This window comes from Hipposideros armiger, unplaced genomic scaffold, assembly GCF_001890085.2.
Source record: "Hipposideros armiger isolate ML-2016 unplaced genomic scaffold, ASM189008v1 scaffold_154, whole genome shotgun sequence".
NCBI classification, from domain to species: Eukaryota; Metazoa; Chordata; class Mammalia; order Chiroptera; family Hipposideridae; genus Hipposideros; species Hipposideros armiger.
This window is the reverse complement of record NW_017731504.1, coordinates 1,402,128-1,429,639: the sequence shown is the minus strand read 5'-3', so window position 1 is coordinate 1,429,639 and position 27,512 is coordinate 1,402,128. Positions and strand designations below refer to the sequence as shown.

The window sequence follows — 27,512 nt, the reverse complement described above, 5'->3', positions numbered from 1 at the left end:
AGAAGTTGAGACTGTATATAGTATGTGATTTGAATTTCTGTTCAAAAATTTCCTATGGTAAGGACAGTAGTTTTCTACATACATTAGTAGGCAGTAATGATTACTTCAAAGCTTCCAAAACCAGATACTATACCTGCATATTCCAATACAGGTTGCTGAATTTATTCCCAAGATACATGGTAATGTATACTTGGTATTACTGAGAATGAATAAGGAAAAGTTACAATATTGTCCACCAGCTGTACACCTTAATATTAAAATAATTTGTTTCTCTTTTTCACCTTGCCTATGTTCTCTCTGTGGCTGCACTGCTAGCTTAAGTAAACAATTGAAGCATTTGTCTTGTATCTTAAGGATTTGTAACATACCTCAGATCTCATAGTAAATAATTCTATAATGAAATGAAACTTTTCTTTTTCTTTTCCAGGTTCAGCTCAGCTATTATTGAATGTAACCAAATTTGTAGAATACACCAACTGCAACAATACTATTCTCCTCCCATGCATCGTTTATAATATAGAGGCAACTGCCCTTGCCGATCTCTTTGTAAAGTGGAAATTAGGAGGAAGCTACATTTTTACCTATAATGGAGCTACCAATGAGTCCATCCCCTTCAACTTTACGAGTGCAAAGATCTCAACACGAGATTTACTAAAAGGCAATGCCTCTTTGGAGATGGATAGGAAGGATGCCGTTCCAGGAAACTACACCTGTGAAGTAACAGAATTAAGCAGAGAAGGTGAAACCACCGTTGAACTAAGATATCATACTGGTAAGACTTCTATAAAAGCTTCCCTGTTATTTGTCCTGCAGCAGCCTGCTCCTGTTAGAAAAGGGGCAAAATGGGACCAGGAACTCCTTTGAATGAAAAAACAGGCTAGTAATAATAAATGTTGATGTAATGTTGAGCAGCTTTAAGATATGAGTTTTATCTGGTTTCCTTTTTTTTTTTTATAGTAAAACTTTTTGCTGTTGGTAATTTATATGTTGTGTGGTTCCCAGACTTTGGGTCTGAGGACTATTCTGTTGGGGCAAGCAGTCCTGGGATCATCTACTCTGCATTTCTGTTTGCTGCCATCAAAAGCATTTTCTTTGATATGATTCATTTTCCAGGCTGTTTCCAATTATTTAGCCTTTTTGTTTGTTTGTTTGTTTGATCAAGGGTTGACAAGCCATGCCTGTGCTGGAAAGAATAGATTAGGAGGAGAATCAAGAGATTGGAAATCAGGTAATCATGGACGATCCCTTGCGACTTCCTTTGCCTTGCTATGGTGTTCTCCTTGGCAAAGATGTGAGAGAGCTAGGGATCCAGTTGAATTTATTTGAATTCATCCTGGATTATTGCACCTTGCTTCTGCCCTTTCTTCATAAACTTGGGTTGGTGAGTTTTATAAAGCAGTACAGTTAGCAAAAGTAGACAGTCTCTTTCTTTTCTATTCTTTGCTGCACCAGCTGATTTCTTTAACCACATACAGGTGCATTCTGACTTGATATTTTGAAAGCTCTTTAGAATCACTAGACATATTACTGATCTCAGGGTAAGACCATCCTTTGAGAACCTCTGCTTTATATGGGATCAGAACAGTTTAATTGGATCAACTATTTGCCTTCTATTCTTCTAGCGTTTGCTGTTTCAAATTGTCCATTACCAGATTGGGAATGGGGTGTTTAGTTTGATGGACTGTTTTGACATTGTTTAGGGTTGGGAATTGGGAGGTCTGAGTTATAACCCCTGTTCTGCAACTTAACTATTGGCCTGTATTGAACTTGAGAAGTTACTTCACTGAGTCAAGTTAACCTTTATCTCTAAAACGGGAATGAAAACAGATTCCTGCTTCCAGTATTCCACAGTCTAATGAGCATCAAATGAGATCCCTTGTATACAAGTCCTTTGTAAACCGAAGTGTTTTGCAAATGTTAGTTGTGTTCCTGGAACATTTATTTTATAAAGTAAGAGTTGTTGAAGCTGGTATGTTGCGAGAGCGAAGTTTGTGCAGTGAGGAGCGGGCAGGAGATGGCTTAGACTTTGGGGATTTAGGCAATAGAAATCATTTTTACTGTGTTGTGCTTTTTTTTGCAAATATAGTTATAAATGAGAACTAGAAATTGCTTAATAGAGAATTAATAATAGTAGAACGTAAAGTAATGGTGGCCATTCTTTGTTCCCTTTTGGGGTGCACTAGGACTGGATATGGAAATACTGTCTACGAGGTATAGTTTTATATACCTCTGGTGTCTATGTACAGTATAGTATCATGGAAGGAACATAGAACTTGAATTTAGAAAGCTTTTCCTGTACTGCACCATTTTCTAGTTTATGAAAACTTAGATAAGAAAAAACAAACGCAAAAAAGAAATTCAATCTTTTTGGCCCTCAGTTTTTACCTATAAAATGGGGATATCATCTCCATCACAGGATTGTTAGAGATATAAATAAGTTCATGTCTCTGTTACTAAAAAAAAAGATTTATTGAGTGCCTACTATGTGCCAGGCACTGTGCTAGGCACTTTGGATTCAGTGATGACTAAGATATGATCCTTGCTTTCAAGGAAGTGATAACAGTACAAATAAGAACAGTAATGTAACCTAACATTTATTTGAGCACATGCCAGATACTTTATGTATGCTGCATCCTGTGATATTCTAGGACAGTGATATGAGTCTTCCCATTGAACAGATGAAACATGCTAGGAGATGCATATAGGCCTTCGCAGGAACTCTAGGAGCTAGATATAGGCCTTACCATTTAACAGAAGAGGGATTTAGGGTACTTATTCAAGGTCAGAGTCATAACCAAGGGTTTAACCTAGATCTGTCTGTCTTCAAAACCTAGGTTTTTTTTTTTGTTTTTTTTTTTACCACTATGGCATATGGTTTCTGTGAAAACACCTTGTAAACAACCAAATACTAAATGTAAATATAGTTATAAAATTTGTTATTAACATCTATATTTATATTATTAATGATACAAAAACTTAGAATGTAACATTTTACATTTTTCCAAGTAAGCTATTAGAGTTTTGTTTAAAAATATCAGTTCATGTTCAGCAGAGCTGCTTTTTCCATCATTGTCAGCATTATATACGTTATGTTCATAATGTTGACATGAAGGCATTACAAGATTACTGTATTAGTTTTTAGTGCTGGACAACAAATAACTACAAATGTAGCAGCTTAAAACAACACCCATTCATTAGCTCATGGTTTTGTAGGTGACAACTCTGGTCATGGCGTCGCTGGGTTCTCCACTCAGTTTTACACGACTAAAATCAAAGCGTTGGCCAAGCTGTATTCTCAGGAGCTTGGAGTCCTGTTCCAGGCTCATGTGATTGTGGCAGAATTCAATTCCTTATAGTTGTAGGACTGAGGTCCCTGTTTCTTTGCCACATGTCTGCAAGGGCCTTCTCTCAGATTTTAGAGATCGCTCCCATTCCTTGCCATACAGGCTCTTCCATATTTAAGCCAGCGATAGAAAATCTTCCTCTTGTTGAATTCCACTCACATGTTGAATTTCTTTTGCCAGGAAGAGCCCAGACCCTTTTGAAGGCTAACTTGATTAGGTCAGCCCCCTCTATCCCAAGGACTATCTCTTTTTCTTAAAGTCACCCGATTTGAGGACCTTAATTCCACCAGCAAAATCCCTTTTGCCATATGACACAACATAATCATGGGAATGAAATCCATCCTATTCACAGTACCTTGTCCTTCAAGGAACAGTGGTTATATGAAAGACTGATTTCAGGAGGCCAGGGATTTGGGGAGCCACCTGGGTTTGATCAAATAACTGGGACTAGAGCCTAGCCAAGTCAGTGTACCTCAAAAAAAAAAAATCACAATCCTGAATTATCAAATAAACATTTGGCTTGAATTTTAGTGTTTTAACTTTTATTGTCATCTTCTTTGTGGAAACTGGTGTTTCCTATGTTGACGAAGGGTTACCATGTACAGGTGTACCTTGGAAATGTTGTGGGTTCAGTTCTAGACCACTGTAATAAAGCGAGTTTTACTGGTGGAGGGTTTTACCTTCAATGTGTAAAAAAATGCAACATCTCTGAAGCATAATAAGCGAAGTACAATAAAATGAGGTTTGCCTGTATATGTTTGAGGGAGAGGCACTCTTGGTTGGAGTGACTTCTTCACTTTTTGGGGTTTATCTCATTTTGTGCACAATGATAAGAGAAATGGAGTACTGGGTTTTCATAATTCTTAGGCTGTGAAGCTAAATTTAAAGACTCACCCATAGACCACACCCACTTAATACCATTTCTTTGCCTTCCCGCTAATAAGAAGGTTATCTTCCTGGGAGCCACTCTACTAGACCAGGAATTGGAGGAGAGTAATGGGCAGAGTTGTCAGCCATAGCTTGGATAGGATGACAGTATAGATGCCCTTGAATTATTTTTCTTAGCCCTGCGGTGGAAAAATATCTGATATTGTTTAGTCCATTGTAAGCTTAATTTATTCTCTTAGTGCCATAGAAATTTAGAGCTGAAAAAGGGCCTTAGAGAAGTATCTTGTCTCCTTCTCCCCTTGGGAAACAAGAGTTAAAGTCACCTGACAGTACGACCATAACAAATCAATAGCTTAATGGACATATGAGTGGTTTTATATAAAACATTGGGTTTTCCTCCAGTATCTCATTTAGTACTTGACCGTCTAATTCAATGATCCTCAAACTCTTCCCACTTTTAACAAATTAGACACAAGTAAAACATTCATGTAAATTACAGCAGAAGTCTACAGCAGTGACTTTTAACCTGAGAGAATCATTGACACCCCCCTCCCGCCACACACACACACACACACACACACACACACACACAGAAATTTGCCATGATGAACATATTAAAATCTTGGGGTGGGAGCTGAGAGGGGAGAGTGTGAAAGTTTAAATAAACCCTCCCATGATTCTGATAAGCTTTATTTAAGAATCACTTAGACGATAAGATTCTTTGTTCTATGATCCTACCCTCTTCTGTCATTGAACTATTATTTCTGCACAGAGGCTTGGAGTCCTCTCGTTGTCATCTAGTCTATCTTGCCATCTAATTCAGGAATTGCTTCTATCACACCCCAGGTAATTGATCATTCATACTTTTTACCTAAATGCTTGACATGATGAGACCATTACTTCCTAAAGGATCTTGTTATCAGGCAGTTAGGATTCTTCTGTTCGTCAAGCTAAGACTTGCAGTCAGGCAATTTCTCACTCACTAGGAGGGCTGTGGTATTTCTCTCCCAAGTTTATTCTTCTTTAAGGTAAGAATCTCTGCTGCTTTCAGCCATTGCTCCTGGTTTCAGGATCCCCATTCTAGCCACCTGCCTTTGGAATTATTCTTTGTTATGTCTTTAAATATGATGAGTAAACTCAGGACTGCCTTTGTGGGCCACATCTTCTCTCCTGTCTCTACCCAATTGCTGCAGTCACTTTCTGATAGGTCCTGCTTCTCTAGAATTCATTTTTCACAGGGTCACCAAAGAAGATTTTAAATACATCAGGTCATTTTTCTTCTGCATTTGAGGCTTTCCAATCACTTATCCTTGCTCTTAGAATAAAATGCAAATTCTCTTAACAAGGTGTTAAGACCCAGCATGGCCTTGGCCCAGCAAACGCTTCGCATCTCCTGTTGTATCTCTAAATTCTAGCCACAGTGGCCACCATTTGGTTTCTCGAAATTGCTGTTCCTTTGGAGTCCCTTCTTCCCTGTCTTCACATGGCAGACTCCTTCCTATCCAAGGCTCAGACCCAGCCTCTCCGCAGAGGCCTTTCCTTACTACCCACAAGAGTCTGTTCTTCCACCCGTCTCCTTCCTCAAGCTAGTGCCCCCCCCCCTTGTTCTGTGCTAGTGAGTATCCTGCCCATGTTGGGCTTTCGGTGAATGTTTGTGGAATAAGTGCAAAATGAGTGATCACTAGTAGATTTCTGTTACTAGAGCCCAAAGATTGTTATGTTGTGTTGGGGGAGAGGTCAGGGAAAGAGCATTTCCTTGTCAGCTCATCTTGAACATGAGATCAGATACTGGCTATATTTTGAAGGGAGAACCTGCAGGACCAGATGTGGGGTGTGAGAGAAACCAAGGAGTCAAGGATGACTCCAGGGTTCTTGGCCTGAGCAACTGGGGAAACGGAGCCTCCACCACTCAAATGGCGCAAACCAAGAGGGGAGGTCTTGCGGGGAGAAAGAGGGCAGTAACCAGGAGTCAGTTTGGGACATGAAAATGTAAGATACTTAAATTAAGATCCTTAATTTACTGTTCTTCAGTTTCCTCAGCCTTAAGAAAGGGTTAATAATTCCTCATGTAATAATTATGAGGATTTGAGAAGTCAATGTACCCAACTCGAAACATAATAATAGAGAAAGTAGGTAGAGAAAAGTAAGAATAGTCATTAGATCATAGAGCTTTTACCAAATCCTTTGGGCATTATATATGAAAACCTAAGCATAATTCACAAAGGTTTTCCCTGGTAGGATTTTAGGCTGAATTGAAATGGATTTTCCATGCTATAGGAAGATATTCAGTAATTCAGTTGGCAGTTAAGGTGGTGTTGGTTCGTATATCTGAAAACGTCTCTGTCTTGGTGGAGATCTGCAACCACGGGAGCATAAAAATAAACAAGTGTCTTATATTCACTTACTAACCTATCTTATGACCATTGCAACCTTCACCAGCAAACCTATTGAGTCTCTACCATGTATAGGTCAAAATGCTAGATACCAGAAAGCTAATATCTCTAAGCTAAGCATGTGTAGTGTTATATTCTGGGGATTATTGTGACTATTTACCAGAGTTTAACATGATAAGCTTAACACATGAAATGCACTCTAGCATTATGGTATGATAACCCACAATGCTGGGTCACATGCTGATACAGAGAGGCAGAATGGCGGAGGGCTTGAAAGGGTTAATTTGAAAGGACCACTGTGCTTGCTTTGGCCAGTACTCTGAAGTGCGCTTCACACAGCAGCCTCTTACCCTGCACAGGCAAACACTGAAATACTTTCAGTGCATTTACTTGGCTTTATTGTTACAGAAGAAAGTTTGAGAGTTGACAAGATGCAATTAAACTTAACTTTTACAAGTTCTCAACAAATTTCATTTGAAGTCTTACTATCACAATTTCCTTTATATAGAATGGATGGCGATAGTTTCACTATCTAGGTATCATGTGAACCACTTACTAGAAGCTTCCCTAATACCTAAAGCTCTTCATGTTACTTTGCATGTAAATACTCATTTTAAGCCTAATTATTCACAAATATACCTTCTATTCAAGAGTAAGTTTCAGAAAAGCTGGGGCTCCCATCTGTCTGGGTCTTAAGTCTCAGTAGGGGAGAGTACTCAGCTGTATAGCTTCCTCTCTTCCATCCCCTGAGTTGGTCTTTACAGGAAGACTTACTTCACTATTGCTTTAAGGTAAACCCTTGGCACTCTACACACACGGGCATTTACCGTAAGAGCATATACTAATAATTGTAGTTAATGTTTACTGAGTACTTGGTAAGGGCCAAGCTTTGTTTTAAGCCGTTTTCATATCTTAACTCTGTTAATCATTACCATAGTCCTTCAAGATGTAGGTACTGGGTTGTACTGGCGGCATAACAATTGAAGGACAGAGAGGTGCTGAGGTCACAAAGATTGTAAGTTAGAATTGGGTTTCAAACCCAGGCAGTGTGGCTGCAGAGCCTTGTTCTCAGCTCCTGTGGCATACTAGCTCATTCCATAAATCCTAGGTTAGGAAAAATGTGGTGAAAAACACTTAAATAACCAGTTTGTGTTTCACAAGTAAAATGTGTCATATAAGTAAATTATACATGTAATTACGTATGTATGTATTTTAAGGCCACAGTTTTAATAATTTTTATTTTTTATCTCCACAATAAAATATATTGTTGACCATTCGTTGGCAGGACTTAAAGTTATTATAGTAAATATTAATTGTGATTTTTGTTTTCTTTCTTCCCAGTTTCATGGTTTTCTCCAAATGAAAATATCCTTATTGTTATTTTCCCAATGTTGGCTATACTTCTGTTCTGGGGACAGTTTGGTATTGTGAGTAAGTATTAATTTCTATTTTTCATTTATATTTTAGTGATGAAATTATTATTTCTGGGAGGCAATATTAGTGAAAAATTTTATTTAACCAAGTTGTATTAGGAAGTGTGATCGTGTTATAAACATGTGTATAGTCACCCATAATTTGCAGCAGTTCCTAAGTATTTAAAAAAAAAAAAACAATGAATACAATGAATAGTGGGAATCCTAATATCATACCTAAAACTCATGCTGATTTTAATATTTACAGAGAATTAGACACACATTACTTTCTTTGGTGAAGTAATGGTCACAATTTACATTATAGTGTTAAGATAGGATGTTGCACTTTTGAGCATTAAGACATCCCTCTATTTATTTTCCCAGTTTGAACTTCTTTGTATACCTGTGTTCATCCTTGGAAAAGTCTAATTTGAACCGTGCTTACCACCGTTACTGTTTATTCTGCAGCCTCTGAGGAAGTAGCCACAGGAGGGTTGTGTTCTTTGATCATGTTTTGCTGTAATAATCATGTGACCAGACTTCTCAGGGCAGATCTTAATGCTGTATCAGATTTAGCATTAACGATGTAGCCTTGTCACTACTCAGTAAAAAGGAATATGCATTCTGGTTGATGATTATACTGAGCCATACAGTTCACCCTTAAACAACAGGGTTAAACTGTGTGGGTCAACTTATACGTGGATTTTTTTTTTCCAGTAAATACTGTAAATGTATTTTCTCTTCCTTATGATTTTCTCAACATTTTCTATTCTCTAGCTTACTTTATTGTAAGAATACAGTATATACATATAACATACAAAATATGTGTTGATCAACTGTTGAGTTAATCAGTGAAGCTTCCAACAATAGGCTATTAGTAGTTAAGTTTTTAGGGAGTCATATGCTGATTTTTGACTGCAGCTCTCCTAACCCCTGTGTTGTTGAAGCGTAAACTGTATTTCCATACCAACTTGATAAAGGAAATTTATTAAATTAGTGAAGTTTTGAGGTGACAGTCTAAACTTTTAAACTTTTAAAATATAAGATTTATTACTTATCTCCCAATAGTGCACTGAAGTCATGGAAAGCCAGTTAACATTTATGCAAGCAAGGAGTAAAAAAATGCTGATTTCGTTTATTTATTTTACTCTGCAACCTTTAAAACAAAGTGAAAGCTAGTAAAATATTGTAGTGGATTGGTTGGTTGTGTATTTCATGGATTTTACTTTTACTCAGAAGTTGAAGGCGTGTATATCTAAAGTGATATATAAAAATGAAAAAGGAGATGATTGGGTACATCTTTTTAAGGGCTCTTCTCAGTGGATGGCACTTTGGAAGTGCGTTGTGATTTCAAAGCTACTCTCAACCTTTGTCTAAAGAGCAAAAAAGGGGAAAGAAAGGGCTAATGGTGACAGTGATCAAGACATTTCACAACTCTCACTGTCAAAATGGTGTCTAGAATTCTTGTGGAAAACTTCTTAGAATTTTGGGAAGCGAAAGACTGGTGTAGCATCACTGACTGACTTGAAGGGAAGGCCTTTAACTCTATTGGCTGACCCAGGCCTTCAGACCTACGACATTTAATTTAGGGAGGAAATTGACTATTTTTAAGATCATGAAATTATTTCACAGGGTGTGATTTGTTGTTTTTGGGTTGATGACAGTTTGCTGATTATGGCATTTTCATTAGTGACATTATTTTTAGTAGACTGAACCAGGAGTGAGTCTGTTCCTGTTAGCCCTATTTTTACTAAATAAGCTTGACAAATTTTTTTCTGACTTAGCACTTTAGGATACCTTATACAATATAGAGAAAAAAAAACAAAAATCATCTAAAGTTCCCACAACCTAGAAATAAACTATTGGTGTATTCTAGTGAATTTCCTGCTTCCTTTTCTGTCTTTTTTTTCTATGTATTTTTGATATCTCTCTTAAAAAAAGAAAAACTATAAATGGACTTATATAGCTCATATACTTATACATTCTGATTTCCCTTTCAATGTTTTCAGAAATCATTTTATAGCTGCCTATGCTCTTTTAGGAATGCACTATAATTTTCTTAACTCTCATCTTGATAGATATTAAGGATGTTTCCAGGTTTTCTTTGTTTTTTTTTTTTTTTTTTTTTGATACTGTGAAAGTACTATAGTACCAAAGTATCACTCTGCTAAAGACATGTGAGACTGGAAATGGTAGAGATTTTTAAGGCTTTTGATACATACTGACAAATGTTTTCTAGATACATTGTATCAATTACTACTGTAGATGAGAATACCTGTCTTTTACCTTACAATCCTGACATTATAATTCTAAAATGTTTGCTAGTTTGATTGGTAAAAAAAAATCTTGTTTTAATTTTCACTTTTGTGTTAGTGAGGTAAATGTTCTTTTTTATATTCATTTTACTGATCATATTTTAAGGAATGTGCTTATGAACCTGGAAATATTTTGGTGGCAATTTTTTTTTTAGGCTCATTTTAGAACAAATAACTGTGTGTGTGTGTGTGTGTGTGTGTGTGTGTATGTAGAAGATACATATATACCTGATTCGCCTAGCCTGTACTGACTTTTAAAGGTGTTTACGATAGATAATAATAATACCTAAACATTTGTGGAGCTCTTGCTCTGTGTGGTAGTTACTGTGCAAAGTTCTCTCCATCTGAAATCATACTCAGTTCTCCCAGGAACTTTATGGGAGTAGGTACTATTAATAATTACCATTCCCACTTTATGGATAAGAATCAGGCACAGATAGATTAGATAGTTCGCCTACAATCATCCATCCAGGTGTTTCTTTGTGGTACTGGGATTTGAACCATTGTTATTTACCACTACGCTATAGTTCCTCCCTGTCTTGAACTTATTTTTTTTTTAATTAAAGTTTATTGGAGTGACAGTGGTTAGTAAAGTTACATAGGTTTCCAGTGTACAATTCTATAATAATAATACATCATCTGTTCAGTTGTCGGAAAAGTCATGATGCATTTTTGCAACGAAAAACAGAAAACAATACATCATGACTTTTCTGACAACCCAATATATATCACATTGTGTGTTCACCATCTGGAGTCAGTTCTCCTTCCATCACCATATATTTGATCCTGTTTGTCTTGAACTTATTTTGAGAATGTTTTTTTTCCCCCTGAAGAGTGAACCTGTATCTGGGTACACAGACTGAATAAATTAAACTGATATTGATAGAGCAGAATGTGGACCTGCTTGGTTTGTTTAGTCAACAAATGTCTATTAACAGATGCCTACTGATTGCTAGGCACGGGCGATATGCACAAAATATGGAGGTAAACTGCATAGTGCCCCTAGCTTTGTAGCACTCACATTTCTGTTGAGGGGACAAGTAAGTGGGCATGTTCTGTGCCTTCTGGGACATCTTTGGGATAGACATGGATCTAACCCTACTTTTCTTTTGGTACCTTTTGTAAGAGGCCACCTGTTTATGCCCTGGGGATTCAACCAGCAAGAGAGTCCCTCTGGTTTCCATTCGTTGCTTCATTACACACTTTTTGGGGTGTGGTATCTTACAGTCCCTAGAGTAGTAATAGTAACTCAGACACGTGACTGCCACTTTTTAGATCTCTAGTTCTCCTTAACTTCTCCTGATTACCATTTATGGTCTGTACTTGACCACAGGGGTTTCTCATGGTGGTTTTTCTATCTCAGCATGTCAGATAAAACCTGAACCTTCTGTAGGCTAAAGAAACATTCAGTAAAGGCAGCAGGTTATGCTTTCACTTTGAGGAGAAAGAGTTTCTTTATACCAGAATGGTATCTTGAACTGATTTCGGGATGCCATTGAGCCTATTGAGGAAGACTGAGAAGATGTTTGAGCTCCTGAAGCCAGCGAAGGGCTCTCAGATATGGTGAGCTCTAGACTTTTCGCCTTTTAAAGACAAAGGTCTCTTAACAGGGAAATGTTCCTAAATACCTTTTCCTTTAGCTTCAAATTACGAACTTTTAAGCAGACTCTTATGCTTAGCAAAGAGCTCGGAGATTACTAGAATCAAACAACTAAGCCTTAACCGAAATAACAAATCTCTCATATCATTGAAGGTCAGACACTTTGTTTTTTGTTCTGACTCACAATTTTCCACTCCACTGACAATTAAGTTCCTGGCTGTTTTTCAGGGATCTTTTTCTCCACTCTGACCATATAACAGGTACTTTCCATCATTTAGATATTTGGTAAATGATTTCAAGAATGCTGCCTACCGAAACCTCTAGTTCCTATAAGATTAAGGTTCAATTCCATATTAAGAACTGGCTGACATTTTGATGTCTTTGAGATAGGTGTATCTGGGCTTACTTTTCCCTCCTTGGAACTTTGGTCGTATACAAGGAGTCCTCCATTTACACAGACTTGGGGACCATAAGCATGACCATGTAAGACAAAACTCTGTAAAGTATTCTAATAAATGGGAAAAATTACTATTGCTCCATGACCTCTAAAATTTTTTGTCAAAACATTTAAAACACCTCCTATGTACATCTGAAACTAATACAATATATTGTATGTCAACTGTAATTGAAAAGTAGTTTTTTTTTAACTCTTACTGTCAGTAATAACTGTATTCGGTAATGAAAAAATAGTAAAACTAATATTTAGTACATAGTAAATTAAAACATTGAAAACTGAAAATTAAAGTGTTTTATCCAAGAGTCGTTTTAACATTGCTTGTCTTCTTGTCATAGGACTTCGAATACAGAGCAAGCATCTTTCCAGTGCCTTGGTGAATTGCCATACTCCTTCTAAGTTTGAATTAGCTTCCAGCATTTTATCCGTTGCGTTTTCAGTGTCATGAACTATCTCTGAGAGTTCCTTTCATGTAAAGCTTTTTGCCAGAGTCACTTCTTCTGGGATATCTTTATTCTTTGTGTCACAACCTCCTCCCTGTTCTAATGTATGCCAGTAAGTTTGCTTTTCCGAAGTTCCTCTGGCTGTACATCTAGAATCTCTTGAAAGGCAGTAGTTGACATTCCCACAGTCAGCCCTTTCTTCTATAATGCCATTTATGTTCTATTCGAATTCCAGTTTTAGCATTATCACTTTTCATTTCTTTGCTCTTTCATCTTTATTGCCCCGTTTCCTCCTTTGATTATCCATTGTAAAATGTCACAGTGGTTTATTACTGGGAAATAGGAGGTAATACAACATAGGCTTTGCTGTCTGGGCATGAATTAAGTAACAGATGTGCAGTGACCAGTCGCCAACAGTCTTTAAAAGAAGTGACATGATTAGTCTTCTTTGAAAGAAGTGACATGATTGGTCAGTGATCACGATGCACATCTGTTCCTTATGTAGTGATTTGTGAATGGAAGAGATAGCAGTGATGTTTGCACTTTATCAGTTACTCATTTTATATATTGTGATAGCTGAGATGTGAACTGTGTTTTTAGGGGACTTGTGTTACTTAACTAACTCATGGTAACTGAAATTCATGCATATCAGAACTATGCAAAGCCAGCACTGCTGTAATGTATTTAAACTCATGCCTTCTAGGCGTCTTTTATTTTCTAATTTCCTAGTCCCTGCACAAGATTATTCCACAAGGATTTTGGATACTGATCAAGGTATTTGGTTAGATGTCCCTGTAAAAATTATTGTTGGGGAATTCAAGGAAAAAAATTATCTGTCACAACAGCCTTGCGATCCTACTAAGTCCTTGAGTTTAATTTTGAGGACTTAGCTTAATATTGAAAGTAATTAGGCCATGAAAGCACATTAAAAAAAAAAAAGCAATGAAACAGGGAATTTCCTTATAGATTAGAAAAATCATTCTGAAGAAGTGAGGGCATACACCAACTTGCATCAGGAAATTTCTATCCAGGAAGGTAAAATATCATCACAATAAATATTACAAAGAATCATTCTGTGACTTGGTTGCTGACCCTATTAATAAGACTTCTTTTATTAAGTTTATTTTGAATTCCATTAAATAATCTTGAACTCTCAGTGTTTTTCCTTGGTCCTGTCCACGTAATTATCACATTCTATTAATAAGTAATGTTCTATGCACTGATTTTATTGTGGGAGAAGCCAAAAAAAACAAAAAACTATAGCTCAGCAATACACTCTTGTAGAAATGTAGTTGCTATTCCTTTGATCTTTTCGAAATTCAAACTTCCCAACTTCCTGCATCCACTCTGAAGTTAGGACACCATCCACAAGACCAGCGAACACTTGAAATCAAGAAAAGGAAGTTAGTGGGGGCCGGCCAGGTGGCGCAGTTGGTTAGAGCTCTGAGCAATGGGGTCACCGGTTCGATTCCCACATGGGCCAGTGAGCTGCGCCCAAGCTGAGCTGACAGCGGGTGGCCAGATGGCTCAGCTGGTGAGAGCACATGCTCCTAACAACAAGGTTGCCGGTTCGACTCCCACATGGGCTGGGGGGCTGCACTGCCCCTTCCCTCCCCCCACCACTGGATTGAAAGTGGCGACTGGGCTTGGAACTGAGCTGCGCCCTCCACAGCTAAGATTGATGGACAACAACTTGACTTGGAGCTGATGGGTCCTGGAAAAACACAGTATTCCCCTTCCCCAATTCCCCAGTAAAATCTTAAAAAAAAAGAAAAAGAAAAGGAAGTTAGTGCATTGGACAGCCTCTTCTTCAATCTTTTATATTCGAAGTACTTACTGTACCAAGCCTGGGCTATTTTCTTTCTGGGTCCAATAGACTGAGAATGTGATTTCTAGTTATATTCATTTGACAAAATTGTTTCATCACAGCAAGTTGGATAGTGTATGGAGTTTATTATGAAATTATTTCACTTGTGTTCTGGCAAGTAACCAGTTTACCATTGGCATTACTATTTTTTTCCTAGTACCAGCTTCACAAAGCCTTCTTATATGTTTTATGAGAATGTTAAGTATTTTTTTAATAGTATTTTCAATTTAATTAATGTTAAAATTTGAAATTGTAATTTAAAAAAAAATCATATGTGCTTTATCCTACATTGAAGACAGTATTGATTTTCAGCTCAGCAGATACTAAAAAGATCCTAAAATTACTTTCCTAGTGTTATCAGAAAATAACACTATAATAATAAAATTAAACATATCAACCCTTTATGATTTATTCCTAGTCTGATATGCATTATACTTCACTGGTTAGCCTTCTTGTATTCATCATTAAATTACTAATTACTTAGTAAGGGATCATCTAAATGTCATATCTTTGAGCAGGCATTGAATTCTTAGGTTTTTGGGTTTTGTTTATAGACTGTGGTCTGTGTGGACCTGTATCTTCAGAATATCATGAAAACTAAGATGATAGGTATTATTTGATCTCCATTGAATTGACCTGCTAATTTCACTAAGTTTCATGAACCACAACCTGCATCTATCTTATATGTGTGCTTTCTATCAGTGATTAGGGGATGAGAAAACCCTAATGGATCGTCTCTTTCTGACATTAGCTGTTTCTTCAGGTCATGCCATTTCTTCATTCACATGAATTTGAAAGATTACATAAAAGGGCTATCTTAGGCTAGAGTACACCCACACTTTTTATTTAACTGGGAAAGAAAATCTAGGAGTAACACTTCCCATCATTCACTCCCCCCACCCCAAACATACCCACTCACTCACACATTAGAATCAAAGGGGCTTGAGGCAGGAGTATTTGTCTTTGTCAGCTGTCAGCACTTAGAATAGTGATTGTCACGTAGTAGGTGCTCGCTCAATTCTCCAATACAGTAATCTTCTGTACCTTGATTTGGTTGAGATGGACTGATAAAAGGGCCTTGTAGCTATACACTAAATATTTATAGAACAAGTGAATGAACCAACCTAGCTCATTTCTGAGAAAGAGCTGACTAGATTTATTTTTCAGAAGAAATAAAAGGGGAAACTTTAGAACTCCTAATTTGTTGACAAAAATATAATATCGTCTCCCCATGTATTTAGTATTTCTGTGTCAGGAGCACTAAGTTCATACATTTTCTTAAAAATGTGAATACTAACAACACCAAATGTTAGTGAGGATGTGGAGCAACAGGAACTCTTCACACACTGCTGGTGGGAATGCACAATGGTACAGCCACTCTGGAAGACAGCGTGGCAGTTTGTTACAAAACTAAACAAACTCTTTCATATGATGATCCAGCAGTTGTGCTCCTTGGTATTTACCCAAATGGAGTTGAAAACTTATGTCCACACAGAAACCTGCACATGGATGTTTATAGTAGTTTTATTCGTAATTGCCAAAACTTGGAAGCAACCAAGATGTTTTTCAATAGGAGTGTGGATAAATGCACTATGATACACCCAGACAATGTAATAATATTCAGCACTAAAAAAATAAAAATAAAAATGAGCTACCAGGCCACAGAAAGACATGGAGGAACCTTAAATGCATGTTACTAAGTGAAAGAAGCCAATATATATGCTGTATAATTTAAACTATAAGACATTTTGGAAGGGCCGGATGAGTGGCTCAGTTGGTTAAGAGCTCGCTCAAGAGTTTGAGCTCTGAGCAACAGTGGTTTGAGTCCCAGCCCGAGCTGAGCAGCCGCTGAGCAGCCAACAGAAAAAAAAAAAAAAAAAGTTAAACAAAAAGACATTCTGGAAAAGGAAAAACTGGAGACGATGAAAAGATAAATGGTTGTTAGAAGTGGGGTGCAGGGAGAGAGCACAGAGGATTTTTAAGGCAGTGAAAATACCCTGTATTATACTGTAATGATGGATATATTTCATTATACATTTGTCCAAACCTATAAAATGCACAAAACCAAGAGTGAAACCTAATTAAACTATGAATTTGGGGTGATTATGGCATGTCATTATAGGTAAAATATGTGCCATTCTGGGAGTGATATTGATAATGGGGGAGTTATGTATGTGTGGGGGCAAGGAATATATGGGAGTTCTCTGTACCTCCCTTGAAATTTTGTTGTAAACCTAAAACTGTGCTTTAAAAAAGTATTTAAAAAGTGTTAAGTACTGTTATTTCTCTTATTTTGTGTGCTATTTCATTGACTGTAGTTACTTAAGTAGATCCCACTAACATATTTGTTGGAAACAGCTGCTTAATTTAAGGAACAGTTAAAGGTAGCCTTGGAAATGAATAGTAGTTGAACCAATCAATAGAAACTAAAGCTACCTCCAATACTTACATGCAAAGATTTTGAAAAGGTCGATCTGTGATAAAACACTGTAAATAATATTTTTGTGGTATTTGTTGCTATTGTTGGCATTATTTTTTTCCTATAACTCTTATAAGCCTGAAGAGATTGAACTCTTATTTTTATTAAAAATAGTATAAGTCAGCAATTTTTTTTTTTTTTTTTTTTTTTTTTTTTTTAGCTGAGCCATCCTGCTACCTGTTGGCAGCTCAGCGGCTGCTCAGCTCAGGCCGGGCATCAGACCGCTGTTGCTCAGAGCTCAAACTCTTGAGCGAGCTCTTAACCAACTGAGCCACTCAGCCAGCCCTTAAGTCAGCAATTTTAAAAAAAGTTGTTTTAACTTTTTAATTACAGTTGACATACAATATTATATTAGTTTCAGGTGTACAACATACTGATTAGACATTTATATAACTTACAAAATAATCAACCCAATAAATCTAGTACCCATCTGACACCATACATATAGTTATTACAATATTACTGACTATATTCGTTATGCTATACCCTACATCCCATGAATACTTTATAACAACCAATTTGTACTTCTTAATCTCTTCTCCCTTTTTACCCACCACTCCAACACCCCTCCCATCTGGCCACCATCAAAATGTTGTCTGCATCTGTGAGTCTGTTTCTGTTTTGTTTGTTTTGTTCTTTAGATCCCACATATAAGTGAAATCATATGCATTTATCTTTCTCTATCTGACTTCACTCAGCACAGTACTCTCTAGTTCCATCCATGTTGTTGCAAATGGCAAGATTTCATTCTTTTTTATGGCTGAGTAATAGTCCATTGTATATATGTACCATCTCTTCTTTATCCAGTCATCCATTGATGGACTTCCATGTTGCCTCCATATCTTGGTTATTGTAAATAACGCTGTAATGAACATAAGGATGCTCATGTCTCTTTGAAGTAGTGTTTTGCGTCTCTTTGGATAAATACCCAGAAGTGGGATTCCTGGGTCTGGGTCCTTCTTTGTCTCTTGTTATAGCCTTTGTTTTAAAGTTTATTTTGTCTGGTATAAGCACTGCTATGCAAGTTATTCTTTTGTTTCCATTTTCATGAAATATCTTTTTCCCATTCCTTTACTCTCAGCCTGTGTGCCTTTCAATCTTTAGTGAGTCTCTTTGTAGGCAGCATATATAAGGTTCTTGTTTTCTTATCCATTCAGCCACCCTGTCTTTTGATTGGAGCATTTCATCCATTTACATTTGAAGTAATTGTTGATAGATACAATATATGTAGTTATTGCCCTTTTTATTATTTATATTTTTTATATATTTTTTGTCATCGTTGTCTTCTTAAAGAAGTCCCTTTAACATTTCTTTTAATACTGGTTTGGTGGTTATGAGCTCCTTTAGCTTTTTCTTGCCTGGGAAGCTCTTTATCTCTCCTTCAATTTTAAATAATAGCCTTGGTGGATAGAGTAGTCTTTATTGTACATCCTTGCTTTTCACCACTTTGAATATTACCTGCCAATCCCTTCTAGCCTGCAAAGTTTCTGTTGAGAAATCAGATGTCAGTCTTATGGGAGCTCCCTTGTAGGTAATTAACTGGTTTTCTCTTGCTGCTTTTTAAGAGTCTCCCTTTATCTTTAAGCTTTGTCATTTTAATTATGATGTGTCTTGGTGTGGGCCTCTTCAGGTTGATACTGTTTGGGACTATGTGCATCTTGGGCTTGTATGTCTATTTCTTTTGCCAGGTTAGGGAAGTATTCCATCATTATTCCTTCTAATAGGTTTCCAATTTCTTGCCCTCTGTCTTCTCCTTCTGGTACCCCTATGTTGTGAATGTTGGTATACTTAGTGTAGTCCCCAGAGACCCTTTACACTCTCCTCACTTATTGGATTCTTTTTTCTATGTGTTGTTCTGACTGGGTGTTCTCTGCTACCTTTTCTTCTAAATCACCGATTGAAACCACTGCTTCATCTGATCTACTGTTGATTCCCTCTAATGTATTCTTCATTTCAGTTCTTCTGTTATTTCTGACTATTTTTTTATATTCTCTATCTCCACTTTCATGTTTCCTGTCTCTTTGATGAAATTCTCAGTGAGATCATTGAGCATCTTTATAAGCAGTGTTTTGAACTCTGCATCTGGTGTATTGCTTTTCTCCATTTTGTTTAGTTCTTTTTCTGGAGTTTTGTTCTATTCTTTCATTTGGGACATGTTTCTCTGTCTCCCCATTTTGGCTGCCTCCTATGTATTAGGTAGAGCCGCCATATCTCCCAGTCTTAGTAGAGTGGCCTTATGTAGTAAGTGCCCTGTGGGACCCAGTGGTGCATTCTCCCTGGTCACCTGAGCCAGGTGCTGCAGGTGTGTCCCTTGTGGGGGTTGTATGTGCCCTCCTGTTTGTTGTTGAACCTTGGTTGCTGCTTACACACAGGAGGGATTGATTCTAAGCTGATTGGTTGTGAGGAATGGCCATGACTACAGTGGAGGACTGTTGTGCGGGGGCTGACTCTACCGACCAGAATTGGCTTTAGCAGAGCTCTGGTGCCTGCCCAGTCTGCCCTTTGGGTGTATTTTCTGTGGCTCTAGCCAGGTGATTTCTCCAGCATGCTGTCCAAAGCCAGCCACTTGGTGTGCCAGCCCTGAGGCCTCCGAGGAGGGGCCCTGCCACAGGCTAAGTTCAGCCTCTGCCTGTTCCCTGCTCAGGGCCACTTGGCCTTAGCCATAAAGCATTTCACAGATGTCTTCCTCCGCTTGCCCTGGGCTTAGAGGTGCCTGGTAAAGGCTAAGCTACAGACCCAGGAGGGCTGCCGCTAGTGCCCAGCTTGAGGCTGCTTAGCAAGTACATGGCATGCTGAAGTGAATGCTGCTTGTTTGGGTTTTATGAACCTTTAAGAAATTTTAGGAAAGTCTGCAACAAGAGCCAAGACAGGCCATTTGTGTGGAAAAGCCACTGGAAGTGGCTTAGGTGGGCCTGCAAATTGGGTGTGGCAGGATTTCAGGGAATCATCAGGGTGGGCTGAACAATTTTAGCTAGGTTGATGGAGACTCAGATATGGTGGCTCCCTGCGTCTGCATGCCAGTAGTGGGGAGGGCTCAACAAAGACATAATGGCTTCTGCCAGCACTTCTGTCTGGAGAAAGCTACCTCTCCAGCCTGCCCTGAAGCCAGACAACTCAGTTCCTCCAGGTTTGTCCCTGGCACCTTTCAAGCTGCTTTCCCATAGCTGGAGCCCAGAGTAAGCAAGTCTGTCAGCAAGTAAGTCCGTGTGCAGGCCCTTTAAGAGGAGAGTCTGAGACATCAGCCACCCTCCCTTTTACTCAGCCACCACCGCACTTGTTTTCACAACCAGAAGTTGTGGGGACTTCTTTTCCTGGCTCTGGAACCCTGGGCTGGGGAACCTGGTGTGGGGCGGGGCCCTCTCGCTCTTCAGAGGAAACCTCCACAACTGAGATAGCGCTTCTGATTTTTAACCACCATGTGGATGTGGGACCAGCCGGTTCTGCATCTCCTCTCCTCCTCCCAGTCTCGATATGGCTTCTTCTGTATGTCCTTAGTTATAGGACTTCTGTTCAGCTAGATAGACTTCAGGCGGTTCTCAAAGATGATTGCCCTGTAGTTGTAATTTTGATGTGGTCATGAGAGGAGGCAAGCAAAGCGTTTATGTACTCCACCATCTTGACCAGAAATCTAAGTCATCCTTTTTACATGAATTTCTACTGCACTCTAAAATGAATTGTTGCTGCTTGATCTTATAGCTCTTTTATGTATTGAATTAAACCTGGAAGAGTATCTTTTGAATGTTTGATTAATTGTGAGGTGCATTTGAAACAGCTTCTATTTTATAACCCTTTTGCAGAACGCTCTAACTTTATTTAGGTAACAAGATGCATTGAATTAAAATTGAAAACCTGACATATGTCTAGAGAAAGTTTATTTTTCTATCTGTGCCTGTGCCTTTTGTAACCTGTACATGAAATTTCATCCTAGCCAGTGTATGATTCTAGAATATAGGGAAGCTGTGGAAATCTGTGCCCTATAAGTGTCATGACTGAGTCACAGTCATGAATCCTGTAACTAACTGAGTGGTGAGTTCCAAGTCTGGATGAATCAAATGAAAGCTTGAGGAACTTGCCATATTGTTTGTCACTCTTTTCTGATCAATGTGGAGCTCAGTTAACTCAGCTTTACAATTGATAAGATGGAGATTAACCCTCCATCTCCCCCTAAAGATTTAAAATAAAGGTGAGGTTTCAATCTAAAGTATGAGTAGGTAGAGATTTAAAAATCTTCAGGTGCCTGTATTATACCTTGAGTACCTTAGCCATGGGTTATATAACCCTAGGTTATAATACCTTAAAAAATAGATTTTAGCATGGCCATTTAAGGTGTTATGTGTTGTTTTTACTGTGTTTGATCTGTTTGTCATTTTAGTGGAAGCGAGTTTAATGCTAAATATAACATTTTAAAAAAATTTCCCCTCAGGACGTTGATTAATGGCCTGGAGGAAATGAAGCAGAATTTTAAGTCATACACTGTTTTTCTTTGCTGCTCAGTCTGCTTTTAGATTACTTTAAACAACTTTCTTGGTTAAAAAATAATTATAATATTAGCCAAAACAAAACCCAAATAGTGAAGATATAATAAAAGAAATAATATGTTTAGGCATATCCATTACATTATTCTTTCAGGGAGGACACCAGATACTTGACATTAGAGCTAGCATCAAAAACAGTAACATATATGATCAGTCCTGTGGAGTATTTATAGTTTATTTTTAGGAAGTTATTTTAGTTGAACAATTTAAGCATTTCCCCCCTCAGGATTTCAAGAGGGTGTGATTTGTCCAATGTGTTTATTCTACTTTTTCAAAGCGAAGTATCTAGCTTTCCAGATGCTTTACTAATTTTATATTAGGTGGAACAAAGTTTTGTTTTTCTCAGTATTACTAATTGATTAGTCAATTATTTCCCATCAGCATTATCTATATCAGTTGTAAACCTGAGGCAGTTTTTCTCCTCAGGGGACATTTGACAATGTCTTAAAACATTGATGGTTGACACAATTAGGAGGCTGTTACTGGCATGTAGTTTGTAGGGGCCAGGGATGCTATTAAACATTCTGTAATGCACAGAGCAGCCCCCTCCCCCAACAAAGAATCATCTGGCCCAAAATGTTAATGATCCAGTTTGAGAAAGTATGATGTATAAGACTTCATCGTTAAAGTGTAGGGGAATAAAAGCATCACCTATAAATTCAGCATCCATATTTATACTGCCATCACACTGTTTAGCTATTGACTTATTATGAAAAAGATTTGAGGTGGCTTGACATGACATGAAGCAGTTGTTCCTCAAAGGTTATTCAGTTATATATAGGAAGTTATCAGTTTATCTCTGCACTTTTTAAGTTACGGAAATGGCTTCACTTCTTGTTACTGATTTCATTCAATTCTTTCTTTGTTTTTTCAAGCACTTAAATATAATTCCAGTATTATGAAGGAGAAAACCATTCTTTTGTTTATTGCTGGACTGGTGCTCACTGTAATTGTCATTGTTGGAGCCATTCTTTTCATCCCAGGTAAGATGTACAGTTACTATGAGGGAAGGCCAGGTTGATAAGTTGAGGACATTCAGGGGGAAAGGGAGAATATTAGTTTTCTAGGACTGCTAAAGCAAATCGCTACAAACTGAGTATCTTAAAACTACAGCAATGCTTTCACAGTTCTGAAGGCCATAAGTCAGACGTAAAGGTGTCATCAGGACCATACTCCCTCCCAAAACTCTAAGGGAGAATCCATTCCTTGCCTCTTCTAGTTTACTGGAAATCTTTGCAATTTCTTGGTTTATGGCAACATAGCTCCAGTTTCCTCCATGTTAATCTCCCCCAGCCTCCCTCCTCCAAAAACACTTGTCATTGGATTAAGAGCCCACCGGGATAATCCAGCATAAGTTCTTTCTTTCAAGATCCTTAATTTAATCATACCTTTCGCCATATAATGTAGTACTCAGTCTTTGGCTATATAAATTAATATTCACAGTTTCCGGAGATTTAAGAGGTGAACACATCTTAAGGGCCACCATTCAACCCACTACAAAAGCAAACGTCGTTGGCCAAAATATGGAAGTGGGAATGAATGTGAGAAACAAATGGATCTGAAACAGCATTTACATTTGGAGGATGGGAATGGGAGTGGGAAGTAAGGGTATGCGGCACCTGGAAGGAACAGCAGAGACAGGCTAGGACTCAAAGTATAGGCTGTTTAAAGCCGTTTTGTTTTGTTTTGTTTTTTTGAGCACAATACAGTATGAATGTAACGTTTAGGAACATTAGTTTAGCAGCTCTATTTGTACCTGGAGTTAGGACACGGGGAGTAAGGTCATGAATTCCGAAGACAGCTGGGAAGAATAACTGCTTTGACTTTGGGACAGATTGAATATAAGAAATGAGGGGCTTGGTAAGAGAGGCTCCAAAGTTTCTCACTGGAATTCTGTAAGGTGGTTAAGAAGGAGGCAGAGCCAGTTCAAGTGTTCAACATGCTGAGATTTACATGTTGACATTTAGATGTCTTAAGTTTGGTCTTAAATAATCAAGAGGTAACCACTTAGTTTATGTGAAGTTTTGGGGGAAACATTTTTAAAAGTTTAAAGCAATATATAAGAGTAGTATTGAGATTAATACATTTAATAAATTAAGTAGTTTAACTTCCTGTAGAGTAGGAATTATGTAGAAAAATATTTTAAATGTTATTTTTATTTATTAACAGGTGAATATTCAACAAAGAGAGCTAGTGGACTTGGTTTAATTGTTGTTCCTACAGTGATGTTAATAATACTTCAGTACTCTATATTTATTATAAGTGAGTATTTGTTGTTTTAGCACTATTTTGCCTACCTTTTTCATTTAAAAAAACAGCAATTTTGATTCAAATATTCTTGTATGGTTTTTCTTATAGTAAAATTTGGTTTATTGATATGTTTCCTAAGCTATTCTTAGTTATGTTTGCCCCATATGGAATAATTTTAAGGTCAGAATAGATTTTCAAGATATTTAGTTATTTTGTAAAAACTAATTTTTGTATATATGTTTGATGCCAGTCAATGGATTTTTTAAATTATGCTATATAATTTCTTAATGATTAACTTTGTATTCTTATTTCAATTTTTTGAAATTATAAGTAGATAATTAAACATACCCTTTCTCTTCTTTTGCTAAGGCTCTCCTTTAAAAAAAACCCAAAAAACTAGTTCTACAAAATAGTGTTTAAATCATAGATAGTGAAAATATATATATTTTTAATTATTGGCAAATCTTAAAATTGTAGATTTAATACATATAAATAGCCAGCCTATAATTGGTAACATTTTCACTGCATTTGGGGAGTAAATCACTAACATTTTTTTGTTAATATGAAAGAATTTTTTTTCCTATTTGTACATTTAACTCTCAGTCTTAGAGCCTATCTCTGGGTGGCTGTATATTGGAAAGGTATTAATTTGTTATATAAAAACACAGATCTAGATGCACAATATGAGGTATGATGTTTACACGGGCATGCTTGTGGAATGATTCTCTCCACCAGAGCAATTTGTGTGCACGTGGCAAATCCATGCATAATAGCCATTTATATTATAAAATGCACAAGTATAGTGAAAGCAGCATTGTTCCAAGATTTGGACTAAAAACTGCTAGTCCAGCTCAGCTCACTGTGAAATAAAAGACTGTGAGTGTGTGAATCTTTAGCTGACTGCTTGTGTCGAAAGGCATGGTGTCCATCACTGGGAAAGCATCTTCCATCTGACAAGGAACTCCCGAGTCAGTCCTCGGTCATAGGATATTATTCTTGATTGCACAAAATACAAGTCAGAGTGATTGCTTCTTCAACCCTTGCAACATGCTTTTTCTTCAAAGCTCCAGGTATTGGAATGTCCTCCTACAGCATTGCTATATTGATCCTTCAGATCCTGGGCTTCGTGCTCTCTGTGGTTGGGCTAAGCCTCTGTGTTACAGGTAAGAGTCACATTATCTCTCATCCCAATTTGTCTTTTTACTAGGAATTTCTCTTGGATAAAGCTTCTTTTCTTTTTCTTCTTCTTTTTTTAATATATAGACGTTATCTTTTGGAGCAGTTTTAGGTTCACAGCAAAATTGAGTAGAAAATACAGAGTGCCCGTATACATGTACCCCACATACTCACTGCCTCCTCCACTATCAACTTCTACCTCCCTCCCCACAGATTTGCTTCAGTCCGTTGAACCAACATTGTCATGGCATTATCACCCAAAGTCCATAGTTTACATTAGGGTTCACTCTTAGTGTTGTACATTCTAGAACTTTGATAAATGTATATTGACATGAATCATAGTCATAGAAGACAATACAGAAAAGTTACACTGCCCTAAAAATCCTCTGTGTTCTTCCTGTTCGTCTTCCCTACCCTGAAACCCCTGGCAACCCCTGATCTTTTTACTGTCTCTATATTTTTTCATTTTCCAGAATGTCATATAGCTGGAATCATAACAGGATGTAGCCTTTTCAGATTGGCTCCTTTCACTTAGTAATTTGCATTTACGATTCCTCCATGTCTTTTTGTGGACTGATAGTTCATTTATTTTTAGCACTGGATAATATTCCATTGCGTGGATATAGCACAGTTTGTTTATGCATTCACCTATCGAGGGACATCTTGGTTGCTTTCAATACATTGGAAAGGTATTAATTCGTTTTAACGTCACAGATCTAGACAACACAGTGTCTAGAGCTTTTCTCTTTGAACTCTTGTTTTGCACCCACTGAGAACAGTGCTTTCCACATTGCCCTGAGAGTATTGGTTGTATGTGGCTTATGGGCTGGCTGACTGTTTTAGCAGCCAAACAGCTATACCTATATTCGTGGGAGAGCTTTTAAAGTAACTAGGCTCCAATTGGTTAGAGACTTCGGCTTTACACACTATTTTCCATTCATTTTGATATAATAAGGTACATGTCATGAAAGCCAAGGCTTTTTTTATTTTAATAATTTGGAGTCATTTTACTAAGTTAATAATGGATGAACATGTGTAGATAATTTTTTTTCTTGATAAATAGAAAAATAATTGCTCTCCTTAAAACGCGACATCATTACTGTTATTGCTGGTTCTTTTAAAATGTTGTTATTTCATGTGAATTTCTAATACAAAATTTCATTTGTTTTTACAGAGTGTGCCCCAGTGCATGGCCCTCTTCTGATTTCAGGTTTGGGTATTGTAGCTCTAGCAGAATTACTTGGATTAGTTTATATGAAATTGACTGGTAAGTCAACCTTATTTTTGATAGTCTATGCCAAGAATTGCAAATATACAATTTGGGAAATGCTTCAGTTTGTTCTTACAGTTTCAGATTAAAGAAATACATTGGTAACCAATGAAATAGGGTAGAATTCATAGGAATTAATGAAAAGTTTATATGATGGACTAGTTTAAAAGAAAATGCCTTTATGTTTTAAAATGTATAGACCTTAGTAAAAGGAGATCAGGTTGAGGGTTCATTTTAATAAATAGAAAAAAGATTTTTAATTGGTCCATTATTTCTATGCTAGAGCTCTTTCACAGACACCTATTTGTCACTTGCTCTTCTTATAGACTGCCCTAAGAAGACAGGAATTGAAATTCAAAATCTGTCACTTATGTTAATTAAAGAACCGTTATCTTCTGACACTTGACTTCAAAATATATTTAGTTAAAACCAATACAATAAAAACATTGAGTTTTAAAATTTAAGCTTTTGTTACTTTCATTTTCCCTTTTTTAATTTTTCAATTACAGTTGATTTTCAGTGTTATTTTATATTAATTTCAGGTGGACAACATAGTGGTTAGACATTTATATAATTTATATAACTTAAGAATTGATCCCCCTAACTAGTCTAGTCTGGCACTATACATAGTTATTACCATATTATTGACTATATTTCCTATACTTTACATCCCCATGACTATTTTGTAACTACCAATTTGTACTTCTTAATCTCTTTACCTTTTTCATCCATCTGTCACCCTGAGAAACCTAGTACCAATCTGACACCATACCTAGTTATTACAATATTATTGACATTGTTCCTTTTGCCATACCCTACATCCCCATGACTACTTTGTAATGACCAATTTATGCTTCTTAATCCCTTCTCCTTTTTCACCCACCGCCCCAACCCCCCATCTGGCCACCATCAAAATGTTCTCTGTATATATGAGTTTGTTTCTATTTTGTTTGTTTGTTTTGTTCTTTAGATTCCACCTATAAGTGAAATCATATTTCATCTGTCTTTATCTCTCTGACATACTCCACTCAGCACAGTGCCCTCCAGGTCCATCCATGCCGCCACAGTTGGCAAGAACCCATTACC

At 37.2% G+C, this 27,512-nt stretch overlaps 1 protein-coding gene across 9 annotated transcripts in view; it reads left to right on the top strand.

Annotated features, from left to right (window-relative positions):
- Positions 1 to 27,512, top strand: part of CD47 (CD47 molecule) — a 55,688-nt gene that overhangs the window by 12,053 nt on the left and 16,123 nt on the right. For 8 of the 9 annotated variants that reach the window (XR_002124970.1, XR_002124973.1, XR_002124971.1 and 5 more), the window contains exons 2-8: positions 428 to 772; positions 1,163 to 1,228; positions 7,967 to 8,056; positions 22,606 to 22,713; positions 23,900 to 23,992; positions 25,045 to 25,143; positions 26,331 to 26,423. Coding sequence is in view for 5 of the 9 variants with exons in the window: in XM_019651178.1 (XP_019506723.1) it covers positions 428 to 772; positions 1,163 to 1,228; positions 7,967 to 8,056; positions 22,606 to 22,713; positions 23,900 to 23,992; positions 25,045 to 25,143; positions 26,331 to 26,423 (894 nt within the window). In the remaining 4 variants the exon portion in view is untranslated. The remainder of the gene's footprint in view (positions 1 to 427; positions 773 to 1,162; positions 1,229 to 7,966; positions 8,057 to 22,605; positions 22,714 to 23,899; positions 23,993 to 25,044; positions 25,144 to 26,330; positions 26,424 to 27,512) is intronic. The other variant, XM_019651179.1, reaches the window with a different exon arrangement.